The sequence below is a fragment of the Electrona antarctica genome, assembly GCF_951216825.1.
Source record: "Electrona antarctica genome assembly, chromosome: 12".
Lineage (NCBI taxonomy): Eukaryota > Metazoa > Chordata > Actinopteri > Myctophiformes > Myctophidae > Electrona > Electrona antarctica.
The window spans coordinates 17,730,858-17,743,316 of record NC_136793.1 but is presented as its reverse complement, the minus strand read 5'-3'; the positions used below and the strand labels follow the sequence as shown (position 1 = coordinate 17,743,316).

At 41.1% G+C, this 12,459-nt stretch overlaps 1 protein-coding gene across 1 annotated transcript; it reads left to right on the top strand.

The window, feature by feature from the left end:
• Nucleotides 1-2,662: 2,662 nt before the first annotated feature.
• Nucleotides 2,663-11,057, top strand: LOC306934293 (nuclear factor 7, ovary-like; the record flags this gene model as incomplete). Its single annotated transcript, XM_079516864.1, has 5 exons — nucleotides 2,663-2,755; nucleotides 3,351-3,437; nucleotides 4,351-4,567; nucleotides 8,484-8,611; nucleotides 10,164-11,057. 5 exons carry the CDS (start codon nucleotides 2,663-2,665, stop codon nucleotides 11,055-11,057), a joined length of 1,419 nt encoding a protein of 472 aa, XP_079372990.1.
• Between the last annotated feature and the right edge of the window lie 1,402 nt (nucleotides 11,058-12,459).

Sequence of the window (12,459 nt, the reverse complement as noted above, 5' to 3'; positions counted from 1 at the left end):
GACCCGTGGATTCATGACCGGGAAACCCCGTGCAGCTGGGCTTTAACGTTGAGCGCTCGGTTGCCCTACGTCACTCAGGACCTCAAAGTTGAGGTCCGGGGAGGGACTTCCGGCAGTCTTCCGGGTGCTTCAAAACGCCACTGAGCAACTTCCACTGACATGAATAGCTGGGGGGGCGGAGCTTCGCGCCAGTTCAGTCTCTATTATATATATACTCTATGCTTCCACTGACATGAATAGCTGGGGGGGCGGAGCTTCGCGCCAGTTCAGTCTCTATTATATATATAATCTATGGACACAACGGAACTCTACTGGAGGAAAGTCTATGCATCCCATGGCCCGAACGATTGATTGATACAATGCTAAATTTTAAATGTGACATGGCTCTCTATAATGTGACAATGCTGTAGCCTACAGTACCCCTCCCATTTTCCTAAATTGTTTTTTATTATATTCTGACACTTGCTTTGGCAATGTAAACGTTTTAGCATGCCAATAAAGCTCCTTTGAATTGGAAAACCGAATTGAGTAGAGTATAGCCTACAGCCTACTACTTCAATGTTTTTTTTCAGGCCAAGGACCCCAGCTAAATAAATGGTAAATGGTGCATTTATATAGCGCCTTTATCCAAGGCGCTTTACATAGATTGTGCATTACATTCACACACACATTCATACACCGATGGCGACGGAAACCATGCAAGGCACCAACCAGCACATCATAGGAGCAATTAGGGCTTCAGTGTCTTGCTCAAGGACACTTCGACACTAACTCTGGGAGAGCCCGGGTTCGACATCCGGCCACTCTATCCCTGAGCCACCACCGCTGAGAGACAGATGAAGCAAGGCCCCCCACTACATATTGTTTATACAATTGTGTTGCATTGCATTAAAAAAGAAAGAAAAAAGAAAACCATTTTTTTCTTTTTTCCTCTGGCACATTATCTTTCTTATTGATTTTGTTGTTACTGCATGTATCCTACACTTGTTAAGAATTTGTCTCATCCTCACTTTCTCTCATGTGTTTTTAACTGTGTAAATAAAATAAAGTGAAATAACTCAAATTTGAAATGTGTTCACTATTTCCAATATTAACTATCCAGTCAGCATGATATGTCTGGTTGATGACGATGTTCGGAAATCAGGCTCAAATAGAAGTCTGCCAGACTGAGAAGTCTAGTGAAAATCCTCAGTACAGGTCATTGAACTCAAGTGACGACCTGGGAAAATAAAAGTCAAACAATGGACTTTGTGTCCATTTGCTTTATGATACTCGTCAAATAAGTGTCCATCAACTCTCAATGACGATATTAATTTCCCTCAACACACTAGGAGGATGATCGTCACTGGGTTTTAGGAGTCCGGGTAGGTTTCAATATTTTAATTATTTTGGCACAGAAATATTTCCATGGTGCTCTGAAATTAATCTCAGAAACGGCTATTCTTTGATTTTTTTGAATGACATTGATGTCAGATATGCAGAGGATTCAGTGGGGTAAAAAAAAAAGACAACTGAAATTTACACCACAGAGAGATTAATCTTTTCTCTCTATATATATACTGTATGTATATATGTAAGGATCAAGCAGATTTGTTCAAGGTGGATTAATTATGCAGCCTCAGTATAGTATAGTATACATCATGTGTGTCTGAAGATAAAGATAAACCAACTGTGTTGGTTGGTAGCTGTATGTAGTTGTGTAGAAAAAATAAGCATGCATGTATATATATATATATATATATATACATGCATATATATATATATTATCAAAAAAGAGAAAAGCCTTCCAAGGAAGGGACTGCACACTCCGTGAGCTTCGTCAGGTGCTCATAGCACCTGCCGGAGTGTGCAGTCCCTTCCTTGGAAGGTTTTTCTCTTTTTTGATGTCTATGCCTGCTACTGTAACTAGACTTGCACCTCGCACGGGTCTTTTTGGATGTGCAGGAGTCCTCTTTTTTGTCTATATATATATATATATATACATATACATACATACTAGGAGGTACAGTACCAACCATTGATTGATTGATTGATAAATGTAAACATCCTTTTAGTCTTAATGTCTGACCGTAACTTGCTGTTTACATGTATCACTAATTCAATCAATCAATCAATCAATCAATCAATCAATCAATCAATCAATCAATCAATCAATCAATCAAAGGTTGGTACTGTACCTAGTAAGTAAATCCATGGTCCATGGTTCATCAAGTAAGAACACTGTCTTACTGACTGGATAACTCGATGACTTAAATTAACCTTTTTAAATTTGATAACAGTTAGAAAAGAGAACTGGATTAACTTCCTCATTTAGCCTGTTTCAATTCACTAAATTCGAGTTTCTTTGATATTTCTGTCTCATCTGAGTCCCAACAGGACGAGAATGAGGCCATTATGTTATGTTATGTTTTATGTCCATAAACATAATGGCATAGTCCTTGGAACATGAACATGAGCCATGTGGAATATCTATAGAATGAGAATCCTTGTCAAGTTAAAGTATTGCATGTGTACTGAATACTTTTATGCTCTTTAGATCATCAATGCTGAACAGTGTCACCAACCAGTGTACTGACAGTTGACCCTGAATACGCTACAGACAGGAAGCTGGCATTGTTTCCGCTTCTTATTTCTGCTGTGCACGCTTCATCTTAGTCCCATCATGGCTTATATCCTGAACGACTGCACTATTGTTTACTCTGACAATGTCACTGCTGGTGTTTCAGTGGATTGTGAACATCGTCAACTTGTTAGCGTACCGGATGACATTCCCAGGGACGTTACATCATTAACACTCCAGAGAAATGTAATTCGAAAAATAAACAGATTTTTACCATCTGTCAAATCTCAGAGATTTGGAACTGGGTTTTAATTATATAACCCATATAGATGACGGGGCTTTTGTCCATTTCATGGAACTTAAAGTGCTCCATATGAACGACAACAACCTAACAACACTGACCGACAATATGTTTCAGGGACTGTGCTTGGATAAAAAAAACATCCAATTCATCAACCCTGCTGCCTTCCAGTTACTCCCCAGTTTAGAGGCACTAAATCTGGAGTTTAACCATATACATCAAATGACTCAATTCATGAGTTAGTGTCTTTTCAGTCAAAATAACTGCCATCAAACATGTCGTGTGAGCTCAGGGAGTTGAAACTTAATTCAGAGTCAAAAGTTTAGCAATTCAACGGCTGCATTACCACATCTTGAGACAATTGAGCTTTCAGACGGTGAAGGATGGGAGTGGGACATAACAGACAAGTATTTTCTCAGAAATATAAGTAGGCTACTGTGTATTGACAGTGATCAATGTCTCTGTGTTCCGTTCTATGCCTGCTCTCAGGTATGTGTTAACATGGCCGACAACCCTTTCGATTGTGATTGCTCGAATTATGACTTCCAGCAGTGGATGCAGAACAACCGAATGCAGGTGCGTGCAGTTGATGTTCACCGCTACATTTGTGCTTATCCACTGGCTATAAAGGGTACCAGGTTTCTGGACATTGACTATCATTCTTGTTGGGTGGAGGCTATTCATCTGCTACATTTCCTCCACTTTGTGATTGTGCTGCTGACTCTGCTCACATCCTTCACTTATCACTTCCTGAGGTTGCATCCTCTATGCCTACTACCTCTTCCTGGCCGTCCTTCACGACGCCAAGGAAAGAAAGAGGGATCTCCTCTGCGCTACGATGCCTTCATCTCCTACAATGTCCACGATGAGCTCTGGGTTTGCAGAGAAATGCTTCCAGTGCTGGAGGGAGAGCAGTGCTGGAGACTCGATAAAAAAGTTTAGCATCACAACGGCTGCATTACCACATCTTGAGACAATCGACCTGTCAGACTGTTGTGGTGAAGGATGGGAGTGTAGGCTATTTTCTCAGAAATATAAGTACGGTGTATTTTAGTATTTATTCGCAACATTCTACATCTTTTTACTCTATCAGAAAGTCTCTTCAGAGCCTTGATTCAGTACCTGGATCTGGAGTACGTGGATGAGTGGATAAACGGAGGTCTCTTAAACATCGCCTGCAAAACACCTACACTGAGGACACAAAAAGTAACCTATAGCAATATTGGCAACGTAAGTGAACAACTGGCACATTGCACTCAGCTAACCAACCTAGATTTACCATTCAACTACCTGACTGAACTGTCTAAGGATTCAATAAAACAAATGAAGCAACTGAGTCATCTGAACCTCGCCAGTAACCATCTTTCCCAAGTGCCAGATGATGTTAAGAATCTCTCAACGCTTCAAATACTAAACCTTATTGACAATGAATTGAATGACTTAGACTGCTTAGACTTACATTTAATCAGACTCACACACCTTCATCTAGAATAGCGTCACCAAGATGCCAAAAGCCGCGAGCGGCAGGCGTCTCTTCCGGAGGCATTGTCCTGGGCCGTGGGCACGTCTGCCGTCGTTTGCCTCGCAAGCGGAGGCATTGTCCTGGGCCGTGGGCACGTCTGCCGTCGTTTGCCTCGCAAGCGGAGGCATTGTCCTGTGCTGTGGGCACGTCTGCCCAATATGTGTGTTTGAATCGTTTAACAGAGGTAAGGCAGTTCTGCTACTAGACTGTAGTTTGATCTCAGTTAATCATGTCCAGGTATTAATGGTATCCTTTTGTTTGTATCAGGAGAACTCAATCCAGTCTGCCTTGCCTCTGCTGTTTTTGGCCTCTTTATTTTGGTTATGATTTCGTTTCGTTTTGTTTTATTTTGTTTGGTGCAAACCTAGCTCTCATGAATTGATGCCATAAGGCTTGAACATAACGTTATATTGGGCTCTGCCTCAGTTTATAGTAGTGCCAGTAGCTAAGGGTGCTGTAGTTGTAGTCCCGACAGGTGGTGGGTCACGTGGTCCTGTAGGCTGTCTTGGGGTAATAGCTATAGTGCATGATTGTTTAATGTGAGACCAGTGATGTGTGTATAATTGTATTCTCTTCTCTTGCAGTGCTTTATGTGAAGTGTGCGATATTTTGGTGGCGGTGACCTTCCCCCTCACTCCCTCACTCCCTGCCTTCCTCCTGTCAGCAAGGACACCTTGGCACCCCCTGACTACTGGTAGTTTTACGATATTAGGCTCTGCCTTTTTTAGATCCTTTTGATAATGACCTGTGATAATAAAGTCACTTTTAAATAGCATTTTGTATTAAATTACAACATAATTAAATAAATACATTGTCTAAACCTACCCTCTTCTTACAGTCATCTCAAGTCATTTCTCATTTCATTCTGCTATAACTTATCAATAAAACCATATATATTACTTTAAACTGGAACTGCACGTCTCTGCTCCCATTCTTATATCTGCCCAGTGGGCTGTATTGTGTATTATATTCTCTGGGTGAAATTCCCATTGTGGCGTAGTCTGGCTCTGTTTCCGGGCCTTAGTGCCCAGGTTACACATGCTTTCTATGGCATAGGCAGCTCCCGGCTGGATCCGCCGGGAGAATCTACGCAGCTGCGCCACATGAGAAAAATAATTAGAGCGAAAGAGAGAGAGAGGAGTGTGTGACGATCAGAAATCAGCAGAGAGTGATCAACGTTTGCTATACTCTATGACATAGAGTATAGCAAACTCATTTTGGGGCAAGGGCCACATTGCCCACACACACACACACACACACACACACACACACACACACACACACACACACACACACATTCCTGGTACTCAGCTGTTCATTGTTAAGCAATGAATGAAGCTAATTTGAATTAGCCTACCCAGGCTACATTTGAATTGAAATAAGTGGCCATTAACAAAGGTGACACCCCATAGCATGGCCACAGGGTAATCCAATGTATCTGATGTCCATTGTTTCTTTTTTCACGCCTCCCTTTTCAGCAGCTAGACTGGGCAAAATGTGTGTTTGGGTGGGGGGGGGGGGTGCATGATGTGTGTTTGGGGTCGGGGGACTGGGAGAATGGTTGGGATGTGTGTGTTCATGTGTTGAACAAAAGGCCTTTTAGTCGATTCCTGAAAAATGGAAGAGTAGTGTTTAAAATGACACTCTTCTACAGAAACAAGCTGTCTGAAGAACAACAACACACCGCACACACTGATTCTAACTTGGACGGAGAGCGCTGCGATTACATACATACACAGTTAAAATAATGCAAACACGACCGCGTCGACACCTGGCGTGGTACAAGCGGGACGAACCGAGGCGCATATATGGATAAGAACAACAACACCAACACTACACGCACACGCGCGCGCTGCAACAACGCGCTGCAACACAAAACAGCTACGTACAGTGTGTGTGTGTGTGTGTGTGTGTGTGTGTGTGTGTGTGTGTGCGTCCGTGCGTGCGCGGGGGGGATTTTGTATCGCCTCGCGATGCAAAGCAAATGGCACAAAACGCTAATAATAATAATACAAAATAAGAACATTACACTAATAACAACAATAATATCAACAGTACAGAGAACAGTACAGTACACATGACTACAGTACAGTACAGAAAGAAGGCTCACATCAGAATATTAATCCATGTAATAATAATAATAATAATAACAAATAAGAACACAACACTAATAACAACTATAATATCAACAGTACAGAGTACAGTACAGTACATCAGAATATTAATCCATGTAATAATAATAATCATCATAATAATAAAAAATAAGAACACAACACTAATAACAACAGTACAGAGAACAGTACAGTACACATGAGTACAGTACAGTACAAAGACTTACAGTACAGTACAGTACAGTACAGTACAGTACAGTACAGTACAGTACAGTACAGTACAGTACAGTACAGTACAGTACAGTACAGTATACTGTTCCTGCGCCTTGCCATGCTCGCTTTCATACACAAATACACAAAACCAAACAAGGTCACTCAGCCAGCTTTGCAACTTTGCGCTTTCCAAGCAAATGCATAAATGAAAACATCATGGGTTGCCATTGCCTTCTTCCCATTTGCGTATCGCATGGCGCTAGGATGAGCGGGCCGAAGGCCCGCGAAATTCTAGTGCTATACATATGTTCTATGATGTGCTATGACTACATACAATGCAATTATTGTGCTGTCTACATGACATGCTATAAGTCTGTTTCAAATGCTATCTAAGTCTAAAAAGTGCTATCTAAGGGGGTAGGATAAGTGCTATGGGCCATTATGGAGTCTGAAAGGTGGGCTTTTGTGATGGGCCTTCAGCCTTTCACATTGAAATAGACCAATCACTGTTCTCTCAACTGGGTGAGAGGTGTGAGAAAGTGTGGGAGGTGTTTTTCTGGACAAAGACAACACACTGGCCTACATACAATATGTATATATACCGGCCATTACCGTCCTCCTGCTGCCACTCCTGCCAGTGCTGAGTCAGACCACGACAGACACACGCAGACTGCACACCATGGAGTGACCTGTGACCACCACCAAGCAGCTTCAGTTCAACTATCAGACCTTCTGTTGTGAGAAGCCAAGTTATTACAGGTAAGGATGTATGCCTTCTGCCTTCTCCCCATTTCTGATAAACGCATATAGTTGCCTAAGAAGGTTTCTGTACTTTAACTTGACTTTGATTGATGATCGATACTTTATTAGTCAGAAATGTAAAACAGCACAGTACAGTCAAGACATTAAAGCTAAAAGGATATCACAAAAAAGTCCTGGGGACTTGTTTCCCTTGTGGACTTCTATCATGTCTATCCACCAGTTTCCAGTGTCCCAGGAGGCCTTGCGTGAATTATGCAATTAAGGATGTAATCTTTACTTCATTACATCCATTATTATTTGTATTATATTATCTTATGTATTGTTGTGTTTACAGTACTCTGTGGAACAATGTACTATGCACACATGTGTGAGTGAGAGACAAATATCTGCAGTGGTAGATACATAGTACTATGTTTTACTTTAGTATCAATACTGCAATATAGAAATACACTGTTACAAGTAGTCCGTAATTCAACATTTACTGGAGTAAAAGTACAAAAATGTTGGCTTAAAATGTACTTAAAGCACCAAAAGAAAACGTAGTCATTGGGCAGAATGTCCCATGTTTCAATAGCAGATCTACAAGCTCACAATGTGTTGTTGGCCGAGTTGCACCATGGGAATTATATCATCCCTCCTGACCTAGACTAGACTGTGCTTTATGTGCAAGTCCAGTTTGTGCACCAAAGATCCTCAGAACATGACTAATTTGACTCATGTGTTCAAAGCGCATTTTGCCAATGTATAACATTACAAAACCCCACTCTGCTCTTACTTTTTCAAATTAGAAATGTAAACTTAATGTTGATTTGAAATATGAAGAAGATTTCTCCAACTACTATGTGTATGTGGTTTAGTCTTTCTGCATGGCTCCATCTTGTCTCCATGGTTTGATCTTGTACGAGTTCTAAATTCAGATGTATCATAACTGATGGGGACTTTACAGATAGTTTAAGGGCCAGTGTTGACTTTCACCTCAATAACATTCTTTTGTGTGTGTACACTTTGCAACAGGTCTGTGGTGGTGTGAGCTTCAGATCAAACACAGGAGGACAGATTGTCTTTGCACGGCTACAGGAGGGAATACTGACTCAGACCACTGGAACCTGCTGAATGGACAACAACCACGATTCACAGTGAAAGTAAACTTCAGGGAACATTCTAGAGGAGGTGTTACCACCACTGACTGAATTCCTGTATTAGTTGCTTGTAGCTTCACTCAGAGACTAAATGGCCGCCAAGTCGTCTTTTTCAGAAGAGGATTTTTCCTGTTCTGTGTGTCGTGACATCTTTAAAGATCCCGTTCTCCTGTCATGTGGCCACAGCTTCTGTACAGCTTGTTTGCAGCAATGGTGGAGACAGAAGAGAATACAGGAATGTCCAGTTTGTAAGGAAATACATTCAACAGATCATCTACCCCGGAATCTGGCTATGAGGAATCTGTGTGAGGCCTTCACGAGACAGAGAGCTTCAAAACGTAAGAGAACTTCATCAGGGGATCTCTGCGGTCTGCATGCTCAACTCAAACTGTTCTGTCTGGAATGTCAAGAGCCAGTGTGTGTTGTGTGTCGAGATTCTGAAGAACACAACAACCACAGTTTCAGACCCATCGATGAAGCTGCTCTGGATCGCAAGGAGGAAGTCCAGAAATCACTGAAGCCTTTACAGGAGAAGCTGGAGGTCTTAGATAAAGTTAAAAAGAAAAGTGAAAGATATCAAAGCTATATTCGAATATACAATGTGGGGACAAAGCTATATTCGAATATAAAATTGTGGGACACCGGAAGCAGGCAACTGTTGGAGAAAATGTAATAGTGCAATGGCTGACCACTTCCACATATTCTGGGACTGCCCAATAATACAACGATTCTGGCTAGAAATAGTATCGGACATTAACACAATAATGGGTTTTGAGATTGAATTTGAATTTACAAAGGTTTACCTGTGTAACATACCAGATGACCTTAATACCCCAGATAAATACCTTCTTAAAATATTGCTAGTGGCAGCAAAAAAGGCAATAACCAAGAAGTGGCTGGATAGAAGCCCGCCTAAGAAAGGAGAGTGGACAGCCATTGTACGAAACATATACGAAATGGAGGAACTTACTTTCGCAGTTAGGATATGTACAGAAAAGTTTCACAGATACTGGTTGAAATGGATATTATACATGGGAATAGACATTTTGTAAAGGATCTGTATGAATGAATAAGAGGTGAACACTGTCATTAATCTGTCATTAATGATGTCATTATTGTATCTGTTGTGCTCACGTTTTTGTTTTATTTGTTTTGTCCACTGTTTACCCTTCGTTTCGTATTTTATTTTATTTTTAGGATTCTCTGTTTTCCCTCTGTTTTATTTTTCACCTTCCGTCATTGTTTTTCATAATCTTGTACATTGATTTAATTTAAACAACAAAAAGAATGGAATGCCGATGTATAATTATCATGAAACCTGTAACTGGGAGCGAACTGACTAAAACGAACTGAAACTACTCAAAGAGGGTTCCCCTACCCACCTGGAACTGTATGACCCGTAACACAATGAAAGTTAATAATAATTAATGTAACAAATGACTTGTAACAATTACAAAATGTACTGTGATGCCCAATGTGACCCACCTGTTCACCGAAAATTCTAAATAAAAACAAAGTTTCAAAAAAAAGTGAAAGAACAGCAATATACATTAAGGCCCAGTTCCAGTACACAGAGATACAGATTAAGAAACAGTTTAAGAAGCTTCATCAGTTTCTACAAGAGGAAGAGGAGGCTAGGATCACTACACTGAGGGAGGAAGGTCAGCAGAAGAGTCAAATGGTGAAGGCGAAGATTGAGGGTCTGAACAGAGACATATTAACCCTTTCAATCAGAGACATAGAGGAGGAGCTGAGAGCTGAACACATCTCATTCCTGCAGAACTACAAGACCACAATGGAAAGAGTCCAGTTCACACTGCAGGCCCCACATCTGGTCTCGGGACCACTGATAGACGAAGCCAAACACCTGGGAAACCTGACCTTCAGAGTCTGGAACAAGATGAAGGACATTGTCTCCTACACTCCCGTCATCCTGGACCCCAACACTGCGGGAACAAACCTCATCCTATCTGAAGATCTGACCGGCGTGATATTCGCAGAGGCAGGGCAGCTTCCTCCTGACAACCCGGAGAGGTTTGCCCAATGTCCCCTCGTTGTTGGTTCCGAGGGCTTTAACTCAGGGACTCACAGCTGGGACATTCAGGTTGGGGACAATTTTGGTGCAGACTGGGATGTGGGTTTGTTAGCAGAGTCGTACACAAGGAAGGGAAAAGGAAAGGGTGAACACTATACAATAAGGTTAGAAGAAGGGATCTATAAAGCAGGCTCCTTACTAAGGAAAACCACTGTTTCATTGAAGCAGGCACCTCAAAGGATCAGAGTCCAGCTGGACTGGAACGAGGGGAAGCTGTCATTCTCTGATCCTGATACTGACACATGCATACACACCTTCACACACACCTTCACTGAAACACTCTTTCCATACATTTTAAGCATTAGTGAAACTGTTCCTTTGGCGATTTTACCAGCGGTGATCAGTGTGACATGATGATGATGATGACGACAGTCTTTAAGGGGGAATATTACTCAGTTTTATAGAATATATGATTGTGTTGTCGCATTAACAGTTTTCAAACCTATGAAATGCCCAGCTTATTTTTTTTTGCGCAAGGGACCCCCGTTCCCTAGAAGAGAAGATTAATGGTAAAAAACAATTCAACATCATTTAAAACATGTTTTGTATTTTTCAGTCATGTGGATTAAACCTTGATGTGAACTTTGAATTCTTGCCTGGTTTCTGTGTTGTACTGTCTGAGTCACTGAACGTTACATAAATAGTTAAATATTCACAACTAATATATTGACTATACAGGTTAAAGATGTTTAATTGTAAAATATTATATCATGGGTCAAACTAATTCACTTTGTTAATATTGGAACATTATGACGTATGCCTACATTTTGGAAATACTATAGCAATTCATAATTCCAGTATATTTTGTATTCAGATATGACTTCATATGACATTCTGATCTGCCTATAGTGACAGGTAGGACTTTGGTGTCAACTTGACCAAAGGCATAACTTCATAATTTCACCACCAGCCAAATGAATTAATGTGGGCTAGTTGAAAGAGAAAAATCACACCCGTGTGAACTGAGTGGTGTAAGGTCTTATATAGCCTGTCTGACGTAATGAAATCATGTCTGACGTAATGAAATCACACCCGGGTGAACAGGGTGAACATAGCAACCATGCTCATTTTTTCTGCACAGACTAACAAAGCCAGTTGTACGTAATGAAATCACACCCGGGTGAACAGGGTGAACATAGCAACCATGCTCATTTTTTCTGCACAGACTAACAAAGCCAGTTGTACGTAATGAAATCACACCCGGGTGAACAGGGTGAACATAGCAACCATGCTCATTTTTTCTGCACTAACAAAGCCAGTTGTAGGAGTGGTTTACACCACTCAAAAAGTGCCTTGATTCAGTGGGATTCAGCACAAAAGCCTCTGCCCGGGCTCTGGACAGGGCCCAAATTAGCCAATATTGATCACACCTGATCACCCCTAGATCTCCATATATGGACAGCTTTTGAATGCTGCTCTCAGGGCAGCTTAAATGATATACATACACCAATGTTAAATTGCTGCCCTGAGCCTGAGGGCAACTTTTGAATTCTGCTCTGAGGGCAGCTTAAATGCTATACATACTGTAAAACCATGTTCATTTGCTGCTCTGAGGGCAGCTTTTGAATGCTGCTCTCAAGGCAGCTCAATTTGTCTGGTGTCCAGGCTAATCTCTATATCTCAAATAAGGGACCTATAGCTTAATGGAAATGCTAAAAGCTTTGTGTTGTTTCAAACAAACACACATACAGTAGACACACGTATGTGACTCAAATACAAAGTACAAAGAAATACACAGAAGTACAGATCTATACAT